At 47.1% G+C, this 23,985-nt stretch overlaps 1 protein-coding gene across 1 annotated transcript in view; it reads right to left on the bottom strand.

Annotated features, from left to right (window-relative positions):
* The window catches only part of PLAAT3 (phospholipase A and acyltransferase 3), a 34,022-nt gene that overhangs the window by 7,228 nt on the left and 2,809 nt on the right, over positions 1-23,985 (bottom strand). The window contains exons 3-4 of the mRNA XM_011720527.2: positions 10,054-10,156; positions 6,699-6,967 (exon numbers count right to left, since the gene is read on the bottom strand). Coding sequence (XP_011718829.1) covers positions 6,699-6,967; positions 10,054-10,156 — 372 coding nt within the window. The remainder of the gene's footprint in view (positions 1-6,698; positions 6,968-10,053; positions 10,157-23,985) is intronic.

The following is a 23,985-nucleotide window of genomic DNA, read 5'->3' as shown; positions in this document are numbered from 1 at the left end:
GCACGAATAAACATAATGACTGATCAGATTCTTTAAAACAAAAATATCCTTGGCCGGGCGCAGTGGCTCACGCCTGTAATCCCAGCACTTTGGGAGGCTGAGATGGGCGGATCACGAGGTCAGGAGATCAAGACCATCCTGGCTAACACCGTGAAACCCCGTCTATACTGAAAATAGAAAAAAATTAGCCGGGCGTGGTGGCAGGCACCTGTAGTCCCAGCTTCTAGGGAGGCTGAGGCAGGAGAATGGCGAGAACCCGGGAGGCGGCAGAGCTTGCAGTGAGCGGAGATTGCACCACTGCACTCCAGCCTGGGCGACAGAGCGAGACTCCGTCTCAAAAAAAATATATATATATATCCTCACGAGTTAAATGAAAAGGAAAGTCACTGCACTGACAATGCTTACAAAGAAAAATACTGGTGGACATTTTCCCATTTGTACTAAATCTATCATCTCTAGCAAGATGGGGCATGCATCAAAGTTCTTTTTTTTGTTTTGTTTTGTTTTGGGGGGGATGGAGTTTTGCTCTTGTTGCCCACCTGGAATGCAATGGCGTGATCTCGGCTCGCTGCAACCTCCACCTCCTGGGTTCAAGTGATTCTCCTGCCTCAGCCTCCCGAGTAGCTGGTACTACGGGTGCACACCACCACGCCCAGCTCATTTTTGTATTTTTAGTAGAAACGGGGTTTCACCATGTTGGCCAGGATGGTCTCGATCTCTTGACCTCGTAATCCACCCGCCTCGGCCTCTCAAAGTCTTGGGATTACAGGCGTGAGCCACTGTGCCCGGCCAGAAGTTCTATGTTAATTTGACTTGCAGCATGTGTCAGTGATCATTACTCACCTAAGTCACTAGTTCTCAACTGGAGACAGTTTTTCCCTATGGGGGGAATTTGGCAACATCTACAGACATTTTTGGTTCTTACATCTGGCTATGGGATGCTGCTGGTATCTAGTGTGTAGAGGCCAGGGATGCTGCTAAACATCCTACAGTGCACAGGACAGGACATGACAATGAAGAATTATCTGGCCCATAATGTCACTAGTGCTGAGGCTGAGAAACCCCCATTCTAGACCAAGAAATGAAAGAGGAAATCTTTAGAAGCAGTAGAGATGGCACCTCTGTTTGTGTTGTAGAATATTCTGGGTTCATTTTCTGTGATGGGATCACGTAGAATTGTTCATGGTGTTTCATTGTTGGTTATCATTGTTTTGCCTCTTTCAAGTGAATGGGTAGATGGGTAGGGCCAAAGTCACAGGAAGAAAAGTGTGATGTGTTCAATTTGTATTGTTTCATTTTGCAAGGGTTAAATTATTGTTAACAAAAAGAATAATGGTATAAAACATTTCTTATTTTACTATCTCAAGATTTGGAATTTTATTTAATTACTCTAAATAGCATTTGTGGCCAGGCACAGTGGCTCACACCTATAATTCTAGCACTTTGGGAGGCTGAGGCAGGAGGGCTGCTAGAGCTCAGGAGTTTAAGACCAGCCCAGACAACAAAGTGAGACCCTGTCTCTACAAAAAATACAAAAATCGGGCCGGGCACAGTGGCTCAAGCCTGTAATCCCAGCACTTTGGGAGGCCGAGACGGGCGGATCACGAGGTCAGGAGATCAAGACCTTCCTGGCTAACACGGTGAAACCCCATCTCTACTAAAAAATACAAAAAAAAAAAAACTAGCCGGGCGAGGTGGCGGGCATCTGTAGTCCCAGCTACTCAGGAGGCTGAGGCAGGAGAATGGCGTAAACCCGGGAGGCGGAGCTTGCAGTGAGCTGAGATCCGGCCACTGCACTCCAGCCTGGGCCACAGAGCGAGACTCCGTCTCAAACAAAAAAAAAAAAAAAAATACAAAAATCAGCCGGGCATGGTGATGTGCACCCGTAGTCCTAGCTACTTGGTGTGTGTGTGTGTGTGTGTATGTGTGTGTGTGTGTGTTTGAGACAGAGTCTCGCTCTGTTGCCCAGGCTAGAGTGCAGTGGTGCAATCTTGGCTCACCGCAACCTCCACCTCCAGAGTTCAAGCAATTCTCCTGCCTCAACCTCCTGAGTAATTGGGACTACAGGTGCCCGCAATCACGCCCAGCTAATTTTTGTATTTTTAGTAGAGACAGGGTTTCACCATGTTGGCCAGGATGGTCTCAAACTCCTGGCCTCAAGTGATCTGCCCACCTCAGGCTCACAAAGTGCTGGAATTACAGGCGTGAGCCACTGCACCTGGCCTAGTCCTAGCTACTTGGGAAGCTGAGGTGGGAGGATCACTTGAGGCTGGGAGGTTGAGGCAGTAGTGAGCTGAGGTTGTGGCACTGCACTCCAGCCTGGGTAACAGAGGAAGACCCTTCTCTAAAAAAATTAAAATTAAAAATAGCATTTGTTCCTAATGACAATGTAGTTTACTAATTATGTGACAATTTTGTGTTGACAAAAAAATGTCTACTTATATAAACTTGTGGACCTCTTTTTTTTCTTTCGAGATGGAATCTTGCTCTGTTGTGCAGTGGCGCAATCTCAGTCCACTGCAACCTCTGCCTCCCCAGTTCAAGCGATTCTCCTGCCTTAGCCTCCGTAGTAGCTGGGATTACAGGTGCCCGCCATCACGGCCAGCTAATTTTTGTATTTTTAGTAGAGATGAGGTTTCACCATCTTGGCCACTGTGGTCTTGAACTCCTGACCTTAGGTGATCTACCCGCCTCGGCCTCCCGAAGTGCTGGGATTACAAGCGTGAGCCACTATGCCTGGTCAGACCCATTGTTTATTCTATTAACAACTGCTGAAAGAATAACTAAATGAGATGATTAGGATATATTTTGTAAACCTACCAAATATGCTTAATGTAGCACTCTGAATTTCAAAAAGCATCTTATTGATTCCCAGGGTTGTCTTGTACTCTGTATTTGGAGTTTCTTGCTGCATAGGAGCATGAGTTTTACCATGAGTAAGTAAAAACCTCATAATGCAAGATTACCAATGATGAAACTCAATATTTTTATCATGTTTCCCTTTCTTATGCTAATATTGTCACTGCTACTTCAAAAAAAAAAAAAACTTCTATTATACCTAAATTTGTCAATAAATGTTCACTTTCAAATTTAAAAGATACATAAATGGGCCAGGCACAGTGGCTCACACCTGTAATCTCAGCACTTTGGGAGGCGGAAACAGGCAGATCACTTGAGGTCAGGAATTCCAGACCAGCCTGGCCAATATGGGGAAACCCCACCAGCCTGGCCAATATGGGGAAACCCCATCTCTAATAAAAATACAAAAATTACCCAGGTGTGGTGGCACATGCCTGTAGTCCCAGCCGCTCTGGAGGCTGAGACAGGAGAACCACGTGAACCCAGAAGGTGGAGGCTACAGTGAGCCAACATCGCACCACTGTGCTCTAGCCTGGGCGACAAAACGAGATTCTGTCTTAATAAATAAATAAAAAGGTACATAAATGGAAAACAAGAGAGAGAAGATAAGAAAATCAGCGGAGCAGTCTAGGGGGTCCAACAGTCTAATAATAGGAATGCCAGAGAACACAAAACGGAAAATTTCCCAGAACTAAAGAAACTGAGTTTCCAAATTGACAGGAGTCATTGAGTACCTGGCACAATACTGAAAATAGACCTGTGCAAGGTAATAAAATTTCAGAACACTGAGGATGAAGAGAAGATTCTATACGGTTCTGAAAAGAAATAATCGATCACATACAAAGGATCAAAAATCAGAACAGCTTCAGACTTCTCTACCACAGTGGCAAAAACTAGATGACAATAAACCAATGCCTTTAAAATTCTGAAAAAAATACTGTTTCTAACCTAAAATTCCATACCCAGCCTTAATCAAATGTGAGGATAAAATGAAGATATTTTCAGGCATGCGAGATCTTGTTTTGTTTGTTTTTTGTTTCTTGGTTTTTTGTTTTGTTTTGTTTAGACCAAGTCTCACTCTGTCACCCAGGCTGGAGTACAGTGGCGTGATCTCAGCTCAGCTCACTGCAACAACCTCTGCCTCCTGGGTTCAAGCAATTCTTGTGCCTCAGCCTCTCGAGTAGCTGGGATTACAGGCACATGCCACCATGCCTGCCTAGGGATCTTTTTTAAATGTACCATTTCTCAGTAAACTATTAGGGGAAGTAGTCTACCAAAACAAGGGCATAAACCAAAAAAGAGAAAGATGTGAACTACAGAGGATAAAAGCATTAATACAGCAGGGAACCAGAAGGAATTTCTAGGATGCTAGTAAAAAGAGATACCAAGATGACAGCCATGCCTCATCAAGTGTGACTCAAGAGACAAATGTGGCCGGGCACAGTGGCTTATGTCTATAATCCTAGCACTTTGGGAGGCTGAGGCATTAGGATCATTTGAGCTCAGGAGTTCAAGACCAGCCTTGGCAACAGAGTGAGACCTCGTCTCTGTTTTTTTTGAGACTGGGTCTCGCTCTGTTGCCTAGGCTGGAGTGCAATGGTGCGATCTTGGCTCACTGCAACCTCTGCCTCCCGGGTTCAAGTGATTATCTTGCCTCAGTCTCCCGAGTAGCTGGGATTACAGATACTCACCACTACGCCTGGCCAATTTTTTTTTTTTTTTTTTTTTTTTGAGACGGAGTCTCGCTCCATTGCCCAGACTGGAGTGCAGTGGTGCCATCTCGGCTCACTACAAGCTCCACCTCCTGGGTTCATGCCATTCTTCTGCCTCAGCCTCCCAAGTAGCTGGGACCACAGGTACCCACCACCATGTCTGGCTACGTTTTTGTATTTTTAGTAGAGACAGGGTTTCACCATGTTAGCCAGGATGGTCGTGATCTCCTGACCTCATGATCCGCCCACCTTGGCCTCCCAAAGTGCTGGGATTACAGGCGTGAGCCACCACGCCCGGCCTTTGTATTTTTAGTGGAGACGGGGTTTCACCATGTTGGCCAGGCTGGTCTCAAACTCCTGACCACAAGTAGTCTGCCTGCTTCAGTCTCCCAAAGTGCTGGGATTACAGGCGTGAGCCACTGTGACCAGCCTAAAATAAAATTGTTTTAAGAAAAGAAAAACAAGAGACAAATGTTTTGAAGACTGTTATCCCCAAGAGATAGATGTGGTAAGTGCCACTATCCCCTGGTCTCCTGCTTTCATTGCATCACCTTTTGAAACCTGCCAATATTCGGGCACTAACGAACTTCTCATGGCCCTGCCCACTGATTCCCCAGAAGAAAGCTCTTATCAACTCTCGGGGAAGTTGAAGCCAGACCATGACCGACAGACTGCAGTCTTCACAAACATTGGCAATACTGCCCTTTCTTTACCTAGTTAGCTATGTACCACCTACTCAATTTCTAAGTTGATCACCTTTAACATTCACATATAACTAGTTGTTGAACATTAATAACCCAGCTGATTGAAAAAAAGGTAAGAGGATACCCGTTTAAAGGTAACAAATATCTCACTGTAGACAGGTATAGGAGCTGCCTAACAAACTTGAGGGTTGGTGTAGTAAGCAGAGCTGGTTATCAGCAGTGTGAAGAGAGTAAGAGTGATTCCTACAGGTGGTGTTGGTCAATGTCTTCCCATTCAAGTCGCTGTGGACCACAGAGGCCAGTGGACCAGGCACTGGATGAACCAAGCAAAAAAAAAAAAAAGAGGATAATTATGACTATTTTTACTACTACAATGTATTCAGTGAATTTTTTGAGTCAGCACTGTGCTGAGAATAAACATGCTCTTATTTAATTCACATGGTAATCCTCCAAGATGAGTATTATCATTCGTACTTTACCAAAGTGTAGGGAGCTGGACTAACTCTCCTGAGGTCAGACAGCCAGCAAAAGGCAGAGACCAGGTCCAGCCCACGTTGGCCTGACTCCAGGAGCCCATGATCTTAACCACCACACTGACCAGGAAAGAAGAAATTGGATCTCAAAAATAATAATAATAAAAGTGAACAGCCTGATGGATCTTAACCTAATCATTCACTGAAAAAAATACATGTCCTTTTGTATCAACAGCCATGTAAGAACCTTCCCAATGTTCTTTTCACCTATGCAAAAAAAAAAAAAAAAAAAAGATGGAAGTGGCTGCAAGGGAGGGGGAAGAAGTGCAAGAAAATGGGAGGAGAAAACGAGATTGAAAGGAGAGGAATGACAAAAATAAAATCAAGTAAATGAACAAAACTGCATCCCCTAGTGTCTCCCAGATTCACCCTTAGGGTTCAGCCAAGCTGAAGACAGTGCTGTTTAGAAGCATGATCCGGCTATGCCACACAGACCTGGGCTTCAAATCCCAGCTCTGCGAATTATCTGCACAGGAAAAGACAGGTACCAGGTCTGGAGACTCAACAAAGATTTTTTTGATGAAACGAATGGCTGTAGACAAGTTACTTAAGCTCAGTTTCCCAATCTGTAAGGTAGTGGGTCCTAAAACCTGCCTTTAGGGCTGGGAGGGCCATCTCAGGGACACGTGGCTAGGGAGGGCTTGGTAACAGGAATGAATATCATGTCTGTGACTCCCTTCCTTGGCCACTCACCCCCGGCCCCGACTACACTGATCTGCCAACTTGCCTCTTTCCCCACCCTTGTCCCCACTCCAACTGTGACATCCTTAAGGGCAGTAATTCTGTGTCTGCTACTTTGTCTTGTTCATGCTTCCATAGCCATGCCCAGCCTCCGTCAGCTGAGGGAATGGTCTTGTTCCTGGGAAAGGCCACATGGGCGGAGGACGCACCTGGTCACTGCGGGCGACTCCATAGCGCAGCTCGTTCACAAAGTGCTCGCAGTTCTCGCTGGTCAGCTTGTAGAGCACCTCCTGCCCCACCAGCTCCTCCGCCCGCTGGATGATTTTGCTATAGGGCAGCGGTGAGTACTTGTCATCATGTTTGTTGTTGACCTGGTACTTGTCACTCCCGGCCACATCATACAGCAATTCCTTCTTCACGATGGCCTTGTCAGTCAGGGCAGACATGACACTGGCTGCACCCGCTCCTGCAACCTCACCTGCAGATCCACAAAGAGGAAACGGATTGGTTCTGGGAAGGGCCACAGAGGCTCAGAGCTGGCCCCCAGCACGGTATCTGCCTTTGGCTCCATCCACGTAGGATAAGCAACATGTGGAAGGGTCAGGGCCTTGGGGGAAGGCTGTGGGCCTTGGGGGAAGGTATGTGCCCGTAATCCCAGCTACTCAGGAGGCTGAGGCAAGAGAATCACTTGAACCCGGGAGGTGTAGGTTGCAGTGAGTCCAGATTGCACCACTGCACTCCAGCCTAGGCAACAGAGCGAGACTCTGTCTCAAAAAAAAAAAAGATAAAAATAAAACATTCTAGAAGGCCAGGCGCGGTGGCTCACACCTGTAATCCCAGCACTTTGGGAGGCTAAGGCGGGCAGATCACTTAAGGTCAGGAGTTTGAGATCAGCCTGGCCAACATGGTGAAATACCATCTCTACTAAAAATACAAAACTTAGCTGGGCGTGGTGGCGCACGCCTGTAATCCCAGCTACTCCAGAGGCTGAGGCAGGAGACTCGCTTAAACCCAGGAGGCAGAGGTTGCAGTGAGCCAAGATCATGCCACTGCACTCCAGCCTGGGCCACAGAGCAAGACTCCGCCTCAGAAAAAAAAAAAAAAAAGAGGGTCTATAACAGTTCTATTCATAGCAGTCAAAACCTGCAATGAGTCTGATGTCAGAAAAATGGATGCTAAATTGTGGCATATTCATATAACGGAAAATACACAGCAGTGAAAAAGATCTCCTGCTACTCACAGCAGCATGGATGACTCACATGGGCATGATGTTTGCTAAAAGCAGCCAGACACAAAAGAGTGTAGGCCGTGTGATACCTCTTCCATGAAGTTCTAGAACAGGCAAACCTCATCTACGGCAGGAAAAGCTAGAATGATGGTTGCCTGGGCGAGGGGTGCAGAGGGGATATTGTAGAAGCACGAGAGAACCTTTCAGGGTAAGTGGCACAGTGGGAATGTTCTAGTTGTTGATCTGGGACATTGTTACATAGATGGATTTTTTTTTTTTTAATTCACTGACTGTATACTTTACTATGCTTGTACATTTTACAATATTTATGTTATACCCCAGTTTAAGTTAAAGGCTTAAGAGAAGGGTGAGGAGTTCTCACGAGAGTTCTCCAAGTTAGGTATTCATATCCTCAGTTTGCAAAAAAGGAAACCAAGGCTGAAGAATGGAAACTGGATTCATAACCAGTCTCTCTGCCAAACACCCGCACTCTTCCCAGGAGCTTTACGCTTAAGAGTTAAGTGTGTTGCGGCCGGGCGCGGTGGCTCACGCCTGGAATCCCAGCACTTTGGGAGGCCAAGGTGGGTAGATCACAAGGTCAGGAGATCGAGACCATCCTGCCTAACACAGTGAAACCCCATCTCTACTAAAAATACAAAAAATTAGTCCGGTGTGGTGCCAGGCACCTGTGGTCCCAGCTACTCAGGAGGCTGAGGCAGGAGAATGGTGTGAACCCGGGAGGCAGAGCTTGCAGTGAGCTGAGATCACGCCACTGCACTCCAGCCTGGGCAACAGAGTGAGACTCTGTCAAAAAAAAATTTTTGTTTGAGTGTGTTGCATACAAAGTCACAGCATAAAAAAAATCAAAGCAGAGCTTCCTCCTCAGATACCACCTCGGTCCCTCTAAAGCAGCGGTCCCCAACCTTTTTAGCATCAGGGGCAGGTTTCGTGGAAGACAATTTTTCCATGGACTAGGCAGGGGGGAGGGATGGTTTGGGGATGATTCAAGCACATGACGTTTATTGTGCACTTTATTTCTATTATTATTACATTGTAATATATAATGAAATAATCATATAACTCACCATAATGCAGAATCAGTAGGAGCCCTGAGCTTGTTTTCCTGCAACTAGACAGTCCCTTCTGGGGTGATGTGTGACAGTGACAGATCATCAGGCATTAGATTCTCATAAGGAGTGATATGGTTTGGCTCTGTATCCCTACCCAAATCTCATGTTGAACTGTAATCCCCACATGTCAGGGGAGGGACTATGTGGGAGGTGATTGAATCATGAGCAAGATTTCCCTCATGTTGTTCTCATGATAATGAGCGAGATTTCCCTCATGTTGTTCTCATGATAATGAGTGAGTTCTCACAAGATCTGATGGTTTAAAAGTGTGGCACTTCAGATGCGGTGGCTCATGCCTGTCATCCCAGCACTTTGGGAGACTGAGGCAGGTGGATCTCCTGAGGTCCAGAGTTCAAGACCAGCCTGACCAATATGATGAAAATCCATCTCTACTAAAAATAGAAAAATTAGTCGGGTGTGGTGGCAGGTGCCTGTAATCCCAGCTACTCGGGCGGCTGAGACAGGAGAATCACTTGAACCCGGGAGGTGGAGTTTGCAGTGAGCCGAGATTGTGCCATTGCACTCCAGCCTGGGCAACAAGAGCGAAACTCTGTCTAAAAAAAAAAAAAAGTGTGGTACTCCCCTGCCTCCCGACACCGTGTAAGACCTGCCTTGCTTCCCCTTCACCTTCTGCCATAATGGTAAGTTTCCCAAGGCCTCCCCAACCATGCAGAATTGTGAGTCAATTAAACCTCCTTTCTTTATAAATTACCCAGTCTCAGGTAGTTCTTTATAGCAGTATGAAAACAGATAAATACAAGGAGTGTGCAACCTAGATCCCTTGCGTGTGCAGTTCATAGTAGGGTTCATGATCCTATGGGAATCTAATGCCGCTGCTGATCTGACAGGAGGCGGAGCTCAGGCGGTAATGCAAGCGATGGGGAGCAGCTGTAAATACAGATGAGTTTCACTCACTTGCCCGCCACTCACCTCCTGCTCTGCAGCTCAGTTCCTAACCAGTACCAGTCCGGGGCCTGGAGGTTGGGGACCCCTGCTCTAAAGAACCCCCTGAGGTTCCAAGGAGCAGCCCTTGAAAACCAGTGCCCCACACCAAACTGCCCCACATCAAACTTCTTGTAACACTTAGAGACAGCTGCCAGTTGGGAAGCAAGAAGAATGTTGGGGTCACTTGTTACCTCCAGTTCCCCATTCCCTCTCTTCCCAGTCCCTGGGGCCCATCACAGTGGAGGTCCTGTGTGTTCTTACTTGGAGGGGCCAGGTGAACCACATATCCATCGCCAACATAGATGGCCCAGTGTCTGTAGAAAGGGCGAAAAATCTCAATCAGGTCTCCAGGCTTAGGCTCCGGCTGCAAAACCAAGAACAGGGCTATTAGAGGCAGCATGAGATCATGGAACCCGGGCAGGGCTCATTGAGGAAGGTGCAGCTGAGTACTCCCCAGCTATCAGCTCAGCAGAACGTATGTCCTGAGCCCTGCTCTGCCAGGTCCAATGTCAGTCCAACTTCACAAGCTTGTGACCCAGACCTGCAGGCACCATGGGCCTGCCCTCTGTCAATACAAATTGCCAAGTGCAAACCTAAAAGGTTTCTTCATGAGCTGGAGTCTCTGCCTTATTATTTCTAGGAATATTATTTATTGAACTCTTACTCTAAGCCAAGCACTCCACTCCGTGTTTTACAAGATGGCTCAATGAATCCACACAACCATCCAATGATGAACCCCATTTTATGGATGAGGAAAATCAAGGCCTAGAAATGCAAAAGAATTTGTGCAAAGACACATGGCTCATGAGTGACTTGGCCAGGACTGAACGCCCAGCTGGCTGATTCCCAGCCCAGTTTGACCATTCGGGAAACACTACCAGTTATGTGACTAGAGCTGCCCACCTGGGGTCCATGCCAGAGGCTGAGGGATCTGGAGGGCAACCCACAGACACTCCCCAACACCTGGCCTGGGCCTAATGGAGAATTGGTGTCAGTCTCCGGCAGTAATGTCCCCGGGCTGCTCAGCCTGATGCTAAGGTGTGTGCGTGCACATTAAACGAGTATGTGTGTGAGGATAGATGCGTGAGTGTGAGACTGCGTGTGAGTGTGAGTGTGCATATGTGAGAAGGGGAAGGTAGGGAGGGTGCGGTAAATGCTCTCACCCTGTTAGGGGAGCATGGAGCAGAGTTTGAGAAAACTTCAGAGAGGTTCAAGATCGCATCCATTCAACATTATCCACGTCCCAGCATCAGACCCTGCACTAAGTGCTGGGGGAGGGGGAGTTTCGATTCTCACCAGAATCGGGGTAACGACCTTCTCTGGTCCAGGCCAACCTTTAAACTCTTCTAATGAACCAGGCACGGTGGCTCACGCCTGTAATCCCAGCACTTTGGGAGACCGAGGCAGGCAGATCACAAGGTCAGGAGATCGAGACCATCCTGGCTAACACAGTGAAACCCCATCTCTACTAAAAATACAAAAACAATTAGCCAGGCGTGGTGTCGGGCAACTGTAGTCCCAGCTACTCAGAAGGCTGAGACAGGAGAATGGCGTGAACCCGGGAGGCGGAGCTTGCAGTGAGCCGAGATAGTGCCACTGCACTCCAGCCTGGGTGACAGAGCGAGACTCCGTCTCAAAATAAAAAATAAAAAATAAAACCCTTTGATAAGCAAAGAAATCAACCTTTTAGAACACCTAGAGACAGAGCCCATCAGAGGCTGGTTCTGTCCCCTCATCCTTTGCTGGAGTCTTCAGCCACTGTCAGAGCTAAACTGCCCTCAGCACAGTGAAGATATGGGGTAGGGGCTCTGGCTTGCTTGCACACAGGGGTAGATCCATAGGGCTCTGCCCGTATCTCACCACCAAGCTCGGTGGGCCTACCAGAGACATTCCATCAAGGATGAAGGATGGGGAGGACTCATCCTTGGATGACCTCCCCTGGGCACAGATGTTGAGCAGTGGGTAATAGCCAATCACAACTCTACAATGCCTATGAAGGAGGGTCAAGGGCCAGTTTGCTTATTATTTCACAGAAACATTAAAACTACAAATGGGTAGCATGTGTGGCAGGAAATTTTACAGATAAATCATGTTCTTTTGTTGCAGTAAATATAATTTCTTTTCCAAAATAGAAGGCACCCAGTTCTTACTGAGAACCTATTTCAGAACAATGGACAATGGTCACGATTTATGAATCCCATTGTTTTCCAGGGGGGAAAAAAAGAGTATTAATTGTTTGGTCAGAGTTTGGGGATTCAAGAATCCCCGAAAAGAAATTTAAACAGGAATCTCCCCAAACAGAAAAGGACATGAAGACTGGGTGGGTTCCCATCCCCGAGGGAGCCTGCAGGTTGGAAAAAGAGATGGTGTAGACATCAGTAAGACCATGTTGAGTAATGAGCAGCCGGTGGTGCGCAGCGCCAAAGAGCTCACCTGCCCCATATAAGTACTAATGAGAGGAGCCCTCACATAGAACATGCCGCCTTTCTTTTTTTTTTTCCTTTTTGAAACAGGATCTCACTCTGTTGCTCAGGCTGGGGTGCAGTGGCATGATCATGGCTCACTGCAGCCTCAACCTCCCCAGGCTCAGGTCATCTTCCCACCTCAGCCTCCCAAATAGTTGGGAGCACAGGTGCACACCACCATGCCTGGCTAATTTTTACATATTTTTAGTAGAGATAGGGTTTTGCCTTGCTGCCCAGGCTGGTCTCAAACTCCTGGGCTCAAGGGATCCTCCCACCTCGGCCTCCCAAAGTGCTGGGATTACAGGCGTGTGCCATCACACCCGGCCTCATGCTGCATATTTTAAAACAGAAGTTATTACAATGACAAAAAATAATTTAAAATATTATAATGGTTCAGGCAAAAAAAGTATTCCGTTATCCACAAAGGAAGAGCAAAAAAGTCATACCCAAAAAGTCACATGCTGTATGATTCCATCTATATGTCATTCCAGAACAGGCATAACTATTGCACAGAAAAGTGATCCATGATTCTCACAGGGGTTGAGGAGAGGGACTGACTAGCAAGAGGCATGAGGGAATTTCAGGGGTAAAATTTCTATACTCTTCTACATCTTTGTTTTTGTTTGTTTGTTTGTTTTTTGTTTTGTTTGAGACAGTCGCGCTCTGTCACCCAGGCTGGAGTGCAGTGGCGCGATCTCAGCTCACTGCAACCTCCGCCTCCCGGGTTCAAGCGATTCTCCTGCCTCAGCCTTCCAAGTAGCTGGGACTACAGGCATGCACCACCATGCCTGGCTAATTTTTTGTATTTTTAGTACAGACGGGGTTTTACCATGTTGGCCAGGCTGGTCTTGAATTCCCAGCCTCAGGTGATCCACCCGCCTCAGCCTCCCAAAGTTCTGGGATTACAGGCGTGAGCCACCACGCCCAGCCTACTCCTCTACATCCTGATTGTGGCAACCATTCTGCAATTACAAGTGTTCATTAAGACTCACAGAAGTAAACACTGAAAGGGTAAATTATAACTTAATTTTTTTAAGAAAGTAAATTTTAAAAATAAATAAAAATTAAACAAAAAAAAATTTTTTTTTTTTTTTTTTTTGAGACAGAGTCTCGCTCTTTTGCCCAGGCTGGAGTGCAGTGGTACGATCTCGGCTCACTGCAAGCTCCGCCTCCCAGGTTCATGCCATTCCTCTGCCTCAGTCCCCGGAGTAGCTGGGACTACAGGCACCCGCCACCATGCCCGGCTAATTTTGTTTTTGTATTTTTAGTAGAGACAGGGGTTTCACCATGTTAGCCAGGATGGTCTCGAACTCCTGACCTCATGATCTGCCCGCCTCGGCCTCCCAAAGTGCTGGGATTACAGACGTGAACCAACGCGCCTGACCAAAGTAAAACAAAAAAAATTAAATAATTTTAAAATATGTATTTACAGTTTGGAAGGAAAAAAGCTGTAATTTTTTTTTTTTTTTTTTTTTTTTTTTTGACACTCAGCCAAGTTACCTATTCTTTGTAAGGGCAAGAGAGACATATTCCCACATTCAACACATAATTATGCTCAAGCTCAACACATAATTTCACTCAAGACAACTTCTTTTTGAAAATGAAGTAAAAGACAGTGGGCCCACCTATGGAGCCCTACACACTAGTTAATGTTCACTTGGCAACTTGGATATTTTTAAAAGACACGGCTGAGTGGGAAAATGGGGATGAGCTCTGTAACACAATGCCACTTATATAAATTAAAGATACACAGCCAGGCACAATGGCTTCCACCTGTAATCCCAGCACTTTGGGAGGCCAAGGCAGGTGGATCACCTGAGGTCAGGAGTTCAAGATCAGCCTGGCCAACATGATGAAGCCCTGCCTCCACCAAAAATACAAAAATTAGCCAGACGTGGTGGTGTGCGTGCACCAGTAATCCCAGCTATTCGAGAGGCTGAGGCTGGAGAACCTCTTGAACCCAGGAGGTGGGGGTTGCAGCAAGCAGAGATCGCACCATCGCACTCCAGCCTGGGCAACAGAGTGAAACTCTGTCTCGAACAAAAGGGGACCAGGCACAGTGGCTCATGCCTGTAATCCCAGCCCTTTGGGAGGCCGAGGCAGGCAGATCACTTGAAATCAGAAGTTTGAGACCAGCCTGGCCAATATGGTGAAACTCCCCGTCTCTACTAAAAATACAAAAATTAGCCAGGCATGGTGGTGCACACCTGTAATCCCAGCTACGTGGGAGGCTGAGGCAGGAGAGTCACTTGAACCCAGGGGGCAGAGGTTGCAGTGAGCCGAGATCATGCCATTGCCCTCCAGCCTGGGTGACAGAGACTCTGTCTCAAAAAAAAAAAAGAATGATGATTAAAGGGAACAAATAAATAAACACACAAGAGAGGGAGGTCTTGTAGGGACCAGCAAGGACAGGGTGCTATGAACTGAGGATATGAATAATTCACTTCTACCGCTAAGATCCACCTAGAAAAGCAAGTACTTATCATTATACACATCACCCATCTCAGCTGAATCAAAACTAAGAATCTAAAAACTCATGTTCTAAATTTAGAAATATAAAAACTGCAGTTCATGGGCCAAATTTGGACTTCTGCCTGTTTTCATATGGCCCACCTACAAGCTAAGAATGGTTCGTACATTTTTTTTTTTTAATGCTTGGGGGAAAAGTCAAAGGAGGAATAGTATTTAGTGACACATGAAAATTATACGAAGATCTAAAATGTTTACTATCATGGCCAGGCGCAGTGGCTCACGCCTGTAATCCCAGCACTTTGGGAGGCCAAGGCAGGCAGATCACTTGAGGTCAGGAGTTTGAGATCAGCCTGGCCAACTTGGTGAAACCCTATGAAAAATATAAAAATTAGCCACGAGTGGTGGTGGGTACCTGTAGTCCCAACTACTCAGGAGGCTGAGGCAGGGAGAATCGCTTGAACCCAGAGGCAGAAGGTTGCAGTGAGCTGAGATCGCGCCATTGCACTCCAGCCTGGGCGACAGAGCAAGACTCTATCTCAAAAAATAAATAAAATAAAATAAAATAATACAATGTTTACTATCTGCCCCTTTACAGGAAAAGTTTGCCAACCCCTATTGTAAGAGAACCTACAGTGATTCCAGGAATGCCACTGCACTGCGTCGCCAGGCAGTTCTCTGCTCCAGGATCAAGCCCAGGGCCAGCAGAGTGCCCGGGAAGAGAACTGCCTCCTCCACGGCAAAGTTCAGGGGAACCCCAGCCCACACAGTGACCAAGGCTCTCCCATACAGCTCACGAAGCGACTGGCAGAGCTGAGACTCTGCACCCACGGGATTTCAGAACAAAAAGCCTTTATCTCTGCACAAAAGCAGTGTCACCAAAAGCTGCATAGCAACCATTTTCCTTAGCAAGCAAACTGAGGAGCAATTTCTGGTCTCTGAAATTCATATTGAAAAAAACAACGTGGATGCCAGGCTTAATACCCAGGTAATGGGGTTGATCTGTGCAGCAAACCACCACGGCACAGTTTTTTTGTAACAAACCTGTACATCCTGCATATGTATGCTGGAACTTAAAATAAAAGTTGAAGGAAAAAAAAGAAAAGAAAAAAACAACCCTAACAACCATCAATAAGGACTAGTTAAGTAAATTATCCTACATCCACACATACACACGCAGACATTAGAGACAGCAAGGTGAATTTACATGAGCAGGCATGGAAATATTAATTGAGAAAAGCAAGTTGAAAGACATTATTATTCCATTGTTGCTTAAAATATATTTTTAGGCCAGGCGCAGTGGTTCACGCCTGTAATCCCAGCACTTTGGGAGGCTGAGGTGGGTGGATCACTTGGGGTTAGGAGTTTGAGACCAGCCTGGCCAACATGGCAAAACCCTGTCTCTACTGAAAATACAAAAATTAGCCGGGCATAGTGGCACATGCCTGTAGTCCCAGCTACTTGAGAAGCTGAGGCAAGAGAATTACTTGATCCTGGGAGGTGGAGGTTGCAGTGAGCTGAGATCATGCCACTGCACTTAGCCTGCCTCGATAAAATATATATGTATACTTTTTTATACTTGTATGTATAAAATGTATTATACACTACATATGAGCTAAGGAAAATAACCAAGCTGTTGAATATTACATACACAACAGTGGGTGGTTGGGATTCAGGAACTTTTATATTTCATATTATTTTATTATTTGAATTTTCATTAATATTAATTACTTTGACAATAAAAATGTTAAAAAGTATTTAAAGGGGAAAATATACTCATTGTTGATGGACTTGCAGTTTTTAAGTTGGGAAATGTGGATATTGTCTGTTGCCAAACCTCATGAAACTTGCCTCTCAATTGAAGGTATTCATTTTCTTTTTAATTATTTTCTAGGCCAGGCGCGGTGGCTCACACCTGTAATTCCAGCACTTTGGGAGGCCAAGGAAGGTGGATCACTTGAAGTCAGGAGTTTGAGACCAGCCTGGCCAACATGGTGAAACCCTGTCTCTACAAAAAATACAAAAATTAGCCAGGGGGGTGGTACATGCCTGTGGTCCCAGCTACTCAGGAGGCTGAGGCTGGAGAATCGCTTGAACCTAAGAGGTGGAGCTTGCTGTGAGCCCAGATGGTGCCATTGCACTCCTATCTGGGAGACAGATTGAGACTGTCTCAAAAAAAAAAAAAGTATTTTCTAGTTTTCCAAAATGTTTAAATAAGCATGTGTTCATTTTAGAATCAGAAATTGAGTTAAGACTTGACAAAATCAGTGGTAATCCGTACAATCACTATCATGTAGAAATAGCAAAACCAACACAAGCAAAAAGACTAGAAACATCTACAGCAATATCCTAATGGACATTCCTTCTGGGTGCTGGGTGCGGGGGCTAAGCATGGTTTTTGTGATAATTTTTGCTTCCTTCTATTTTTCTGTATATTCCAGGTCTTCTGTGATGAGCATCTTTAAGTTTACAGCATGCTTCTCAACATTTTATCATGAAAAATTTTCAAACGTTCAAAATTGAGGCCAGGCACAGTGGCTCACGCCTTGTAATCCTAGCACTTTGGGAAGCCAAGGCGGGTGGATCACCCGAGGTCAGGAGTGCGAGACCAGCCTGGCCAACATGGTGAAATCCCATCTCTCTTAAAAATACAAAAAAAAATTAGCTGGGCATGGTGGCGGGCGCCTGTAATCCCAGCTACTCGGGAGGCTGAGGCAGGAGAATCGCTTAAACCCGGGAGGCAGAGGTTGCGGTGAGCCAAGATCGCGCCATTGCACTCCAGCCTGGGCGACAAGAACGAGACTCTGTCTCAAAAAACAAAACAAAACGAAACAAAACAAAGTTAAAGGAAGCTGTTTAATGAACCTCTGTATACCTGCCACACAGATTGTGCGATTATGTGACTGTATTTGCTTCATCACAAATATGTTTATCTATTCATTCCCTCTGTCCAGTGTCTCTTTTTTTTTCTTTTTCTCTTTTTTTTGAGACAGAGTGTTGCTCTGTCACCCAGGCTGGAGTGCAGTGGCGCGATCTCGGCTCACTGCAAGCTCCACCTCCTGGGTTCACACCATTCTCCTTCCTCAGCCTCCCGAGTAGCTGGGACTACAAGCGCCCGTACCATGCCCGGCTAATTTTTGTATTTTTAGTAGAGATGGGGTTTCACCGTGTTAGCCAGGATGGTTTCAATCTCCTGACCTTGTGATCTGCCTGCCTCGATCTCCCAAAGTGCTGGGATTACAGGCATGAGCCACCGCGCCCAGCCCCCCCTTTTTTTTTTTTTTAATTTAAGAACCAAGGCACTGAGGGAGTCCAAGGCGATGTCAGGGCAATGACAACACAGCCGACCCGCACTCTGTGCTCTAGTTCACGGGGTTCCTGACTCCACGCCTGCAGCCTTGATCCGCAGCTGTGGTTCTCAGACCTGAGCCTGCACGAATTACAGAAGAGGGGGTTGCTGACACACAGGGTCACCATAGCTTTTCGGCAGTTCCCCTCCTCCCCCGTCAAGGGCATGGTGTAAGCAGTCAACGACACCCCTGGAGAATCCCTTCACCTTGGGAGGATGCCCACCTCTGCTTTGGAGGGCCAAGAAACCCATATACTGGCTGAGCTGTGCGCCCAGCACCAATCTAGGCACCTGGGCTCTGTGACCAGAGTGTGGAGCTTTTGTTCAGTAGCAGGAGACAAAAAGTTTTTGAAAATACCTTAGGCTGGCACGGTGGCTCACGCCTGTAATCCCAGCACTTTGGGAGGCTGAGGTGGGTGGATAACCTGAGGTCAGGAGTTCAAGACTAGCCTGGCCAACATGGCAAAACCCCGTCTCTACGAAAAAAAAACACTAAAAAAAAATAATTTAGTAAATAAATAAATAATCTAGAATATGAGAAAAGATTCCAAACCAACAGAAAGGCCGGGGATGAGCCCTGCAGGTGGCTAACACCTCCGGCAGGGGGAGAAGCCCGAGCAAAGGCCCCAGCAAGGCGCATGTCTGAGCAACAGCAAAGAGGCCAGCAAGGCTGGAGTAGAGGTGCCAGGAGGGCAGAGGGTGGGAAGCGGGGGTGGAATGGAGGGTCGAAGAAGAGTAGCCAGGCTGGCAGGCAACGCAGCACCTGACAGCGCTACGTCCTTGCCTCTGACTGTCACTGGCAGGAGCCACTGCCAAGTTTAGAACCCAGGAGACTCAGGATCCAACTTGGGTTTTAAAAGGGTCCCTCTGGCTGCTGTGTTGAGAAGAGATGAGATGTAGGGTGCAAGGAGGAAGCGGGAACCTATTGAGAGGCAAACTGCGGAGAGCGGGGATCTGGGCATGAGTAGTAACGGATGCTGGATCTCCTTTTAAGCTGCAGCCCACCGATGGTGCTGATGGAATGAGGTGGGGTGTGAAGGAAAGAGGAGTCAGATGACCCCAAGGTGTCAGTACAGAGCAACTGGGAGGCTGGGATGGGGCTGTTTAGAGACAGAGTAGGCTGGGGGAGAACCGGGCCCTCACGCTGGGCAGCAGGTATCCGAACGAGAGGCAGGGACAGAGCGCACACATCAGATGGAGCTCGGGATCATGGTTTACAATGAGGATCATCTGTGATCCTTATGAGAGCAGCTCCTACTGAGAGGTGGAGGCAAATGCCTGGCTGAAAAGTGTTTGAGAGAATGGGGACACAGTGGCATGTGCCTGTAGTCCCAGCTACTCAAGAGGCTGAGGCTGAAGGATCACTTGAGCCAGGAGTTCAAGGCCAGCCTGGGAAACATATGAGACCCTCATCTCTAAAATTTAATAATAATAATAAAGAAAATAAAGAGAGAGAATGGGAGAAGATGAACTGGAAGTGATGTCAAAGAGAGCACCTGAGCACCTGAAATTTTTGTTTTGGTCTTGAAAGATGAAGGAAACTTGTATGTGGTAGAGACATAATTTAAACCCAGATCTAAGGACATCCAAATCCTACACACCATACTGCAATCATAGAAGCTGGTGGGGAGGAAGTGGCCTTTAAGGAGATGTATGGAGACAGGCAAGCAGGAGATAAGGAGACGGGAGGAGAGGCAGGCAGGGCAGGGGCTTCCACTGTGGTGAGTGGGAATCTCAAGGTGCTCTTGGGGTTTGGTCAGAAGCAGGGTCCCTGGGGTGAAGCCCAAGCCTGGTATTTTTTTCAAGTTCCCAGGTGGGCTGGGCATGGTGGCTCATGCCTGTAATCTCAGCACTTTGGGAGGCTGAGGCGGGAGTATCAAGAGGTCAGGAGATCAAGACCATCCTGGCTAACACGGTGAAACCCCGTCTCTACTAAAAATACAAAAAATTAGTCAGGCGTAGTGGCATGTGCCTGTAGTCCCAGCTATTCAGGAGGCTGAGGCAAGAGAATCGCTTGAACCTGGGAGGCAGAGGTCACAGTGAGCCGAGATCGTGCCACTGCACTCCAGCCTGGGCGACAGAGCAAGACTCCATCTCAAATAAATAAATAAATAAATAAATAAATAAAATAAAGTTCCCAGGTGATTCTACTGTGTAGCCTGGAGCAAGACCACAGGAGAAGCATTGTCTCAAGGGGAAAGGCGGGGAAGACTGAAGAGTTGGGTTGAGATGGGCAGTCATGCCTCATTTCACAGATGGGGAAACCGTAGCTTAAGGGAGGTGATGTCACCTGCCCAGGGCAGCCTGAAAGTGGCAACCAGCCTCTTCCTCGCCCCTGCAAAGAGAAAGCAGACAGCCCTGCCCTGCAGCGGACTTTACCTCTCTCCAGTCAAGGGCCCTCCAGACGCATCCCTGCAACTCTGACTCAGTCCAAGACCCCTGGCTCTGCCACTGTGCGGGACCAGGGAGGACAGTGAGGATGCTTTCAGAATACTTTTTAACCCAAGGGTTGAAACAAAACAAAAAGAATGTTTTTCTTTCACTCAAGGCTATGCAGGAAGCATGCCGATCCACCTACGTGTCATTTGTCTCATCAGAGTTTGAGGGTTTGGGGTTGTTTATAACATATTTCCGGACTACAAAAAATACAGAAAGTGGGACAAAGAGCATGAGTGCTCTGCTTTTAAATCAAGATGGATTTAATTTTCAGAAACAGTATTACACACTTGGGGCTCTGAGTTCAAATCTGAGCTCTACTACTTACTAACTACATAGTCTTGGCCAAGTTACCTAATTACTCCTAGCCTCAGTTTCCTCAGCTGTAAAATGGGGATAGGTACAGCACCTGATTTGTGGGATTATCCTGAGGATCAACGGAGTTAATACCTAAAAGACACTCAGTAAATAGGGCTTGATAACATAGGAGCCATTCACTAACTGGCAGCTTTTACTGCCACCGTTCCCCAGGATGCTGTCATTATTTTTGATTTGGAAAGGTCACAGACAGCTCTGGGACCAGCTGGAGACCCGGTGGAGGTTGTGAAACCCAGAATGAAACCAATCCTCCATGTTCGCAAAACCACATTGTGTGGTGAGTGTGGAAACCCCTAAACTCGCCCCCTTCACTTCTGACGCCCTGGGGGAAAAGCTTGTGATAAAAGGAAAGGCTAAAGTCCAAGGTGGGTACTGAGAAAAGATTTCCCAGTTGGGAGTTTTGGTGGCAAGGTTTTAGGAAAAGAAAAAACCCATGAGGAGCTAGGTCTCTATTTTCTGAGGCTGCATTCCCAGAAACAGGGCCCAGCTCACCCCCGGGGGCCTCAACTGAGCCCCTCTGTACTCTATTGCTGTGTGATCTCCAGGGATCACCTCACCTCTCTGAGTTTCTCTGATAAACAGGGCTAAGACCCATCTGTCAGCGTTTGTGTAAGGAATCATTGAAATAATGGAAGTGAAAGTTGTAAAAGCACTTATGCCTATGAGAGGGTTGAGACCCCATGCCACAGGCTGGGTTGAGGACAGGTAGGAGAAGGAAGGGGCCTGGCTCCCCAGATTGCCAGCCTCGGGCACAGAGAGAAGGAGGAGGAGGGATGAACAGCAGCTGACCTGACACATTACACTTTCCCTTATTGCCACCCTGTGCCCAGGCCTCTTAGCAAATGGGGGAAAGAGAGTGGCAGCTCTGGCAGGCATCAGGCCCAGCCTCAGCTGCCCAAAGGTCATAAACATCCTGCAAAAGGAAGCAAAGCTCATCTACCCTCCCAGGCTTTGACCACCAGGCCCAGGCCTATTCTCCTACAGGGCAAACCTCACCCTCTGCTGAGTCAGAATTGCCCCTCTACTCACCCCCACTACTACCACCAAGCACTGCTGGGGGTCTTCACCTGTTACCTGGAATCCTTATAAGAGCCCCATGTTACCAGTCGGGAAACTGAGCTCAGAGATGGGAATTAATTAACTTCCCTAAGGTCCCAGAGCTCCCCAAAAAGCAGCACCAGGATTCCACAGCAGACCTGCCTGAGCTTCAAGGTAAGGTTCTTCCCACCACACCAAGTAATTCACACCAAGGTACTGACATTCAACAACTGTGCTCCCATGGCAAAACTGGCCTCTGCCTCACCGCACTCTCGGCCTGAAATGCCCTTTTGCTGTTCACCTGGAAGATTCCTACTCATCCCTCGAGATGGGCTCAACATGTCCACTCCTCAATGCGTCCCCTGATGCTTAAGCAAAGCGAGTTGCTGCTGCCACCACAGCCAAACCGTAGCCCTATTATTGGATGACTCATTGTTAAGCCTAGCCTGTGGGAAGAACTGATCAGTTTCCTTGCCCAGCCTGCCAGCATTCCAAGGGCCAGGATTCCCTCTAATTCACCATTATCCAGCCTGGCACTGACAATGTTCTCAGCAGAGGTATATGGCAGAGGGATGCACGGCTTCCTCCTCAAGCCCCTCTCAGCCTGTGGCTGAATAAGGATGAAACCCTGCAAGGCCTGAAGCCTCAACTGCTATTTAAGAAGGGTCCGCTTTTCTTCTTCTCTCCCCTCCCCTTTGCACCTTAACTAATTCCACAGAGATCCATCAGAACATCAAGCAAACTTAGATTGCAGAGCAGTCAATGACGGAGTCTTGACTCAGAGAACAGGGAAGGCCTATCAATTTCCTCATATTATGGAGCCTCACTTTCACTTTGGGGTTTCATTTCCTTGGCAGCAGCTGCTCAACAAGCCACAGATTCAAGGATGGGGCAGGTGGAGGAGGGAAGGGAAAGGCTCCCCGCCCACTCATTCTAGCAAATTTGGAACACAGAGAGGAAAGAAATAATCACAGCAGGAGGCATCACAGGCTGAACTAAAGGGCTCAGGAAACTGTGGACACAGCCTCTTCCATCCCCCAGGAGGCTCCTGGGAGCTGCTTCAACAACAACTAACATAAAAGCCGTAAAGGCCCACAGTGGGGAGGCAGGAGCTGTCCTTCCCCACTGTAGACAAATAGGAGCAAGATTTCTGTAGAGGATAGTTTTGTTTGGAGTTTTTTGTTTTGTTTTGTTTTTTTCTGCAGGGTCGCGCTCTGTCACCCAGGCTGGAGTGCAGTGCTGCAATCATGGCTTACTGCAGCCTCGACCTCCCAAGTTCAAGTGATCTACCCACCTTGGCCTCTCAAAGTGCTGCAATTACAGGCATGAACCACCCCATCTGGCCCAAAGGGAATTTTAAAACAAAAATAAAACCTATTAAAAGTCAGTCTGCTGGCCGGGCGTGGTGGCTCACGCCTGTAATCCCAGCACTTTGGGAGGCTGAGGGGGGCAGATCACGAGGTCAGGAGATCGAGACCATCCCAGCTAACATGGTGAAACCCCATCTCTACTAAAAATACAAAAAATTAGCCAGGCGTGGTGGTGGGCGCCTGTAGTCCCAGTTACTCGGGAGGCTGAGGCAGAAGAATGGCATGAACCCAGGAGGCGGAGCTTGCAGTGAGCGGAGATCCGCCACTGCACTCCAGTCTGAAAAAAAAAGTTGGTCTGCCTTTTATTACTACCATGTGCTGGCCATTTTAAACAATGTCAGTAATAAAATACCACTCCCCCCAAAAATGTCTTATTTGCCTAAATTCTAATTGCTGCAGTTACCATTGAGATTTAATCATATACATGTGAGCCTCCAATTAGCACATTTTTATTTCTTATCCTTCTAAAACTTTTGTCTTCTACAAGTTAAATCGGAGAACACGCAGTTACAGTCAGTTCCTGAAACACACAGACTCAGCCACAATTTCTGTTTCAGCAATCAGTTCCTAAAGGCTCAGAATAATTTGAACTCCATTTATACAGTTTATGTAGCCAATCTCTGTGGTCCTGCATTTTCCTGTGTTTAAACAGAAGATAGCCTGTCTCCCAGTGCCAAAAGAAACTAAA

The sequence above is a fragment of the Macaca nemestrina genome, chromosome 12, assembly GCF_043159975.1.
Source record: "Macaca nemestrina isolate mMacNem1 chromosome 12, mMacNem.hap1, whole genome shotgun sequence".
Taxonomy (NCBI): domain Eukaryota; kingdom Metazoa; phylum Chordata; class Mammalia; order Primates; family Cercopithecidae; genus Macaca; species Macaca nemestrina.
Note: the sequence above shows the minus strand (reverse complement) of the source record. Positions and strands in the feature narration are given on the sequence as shown.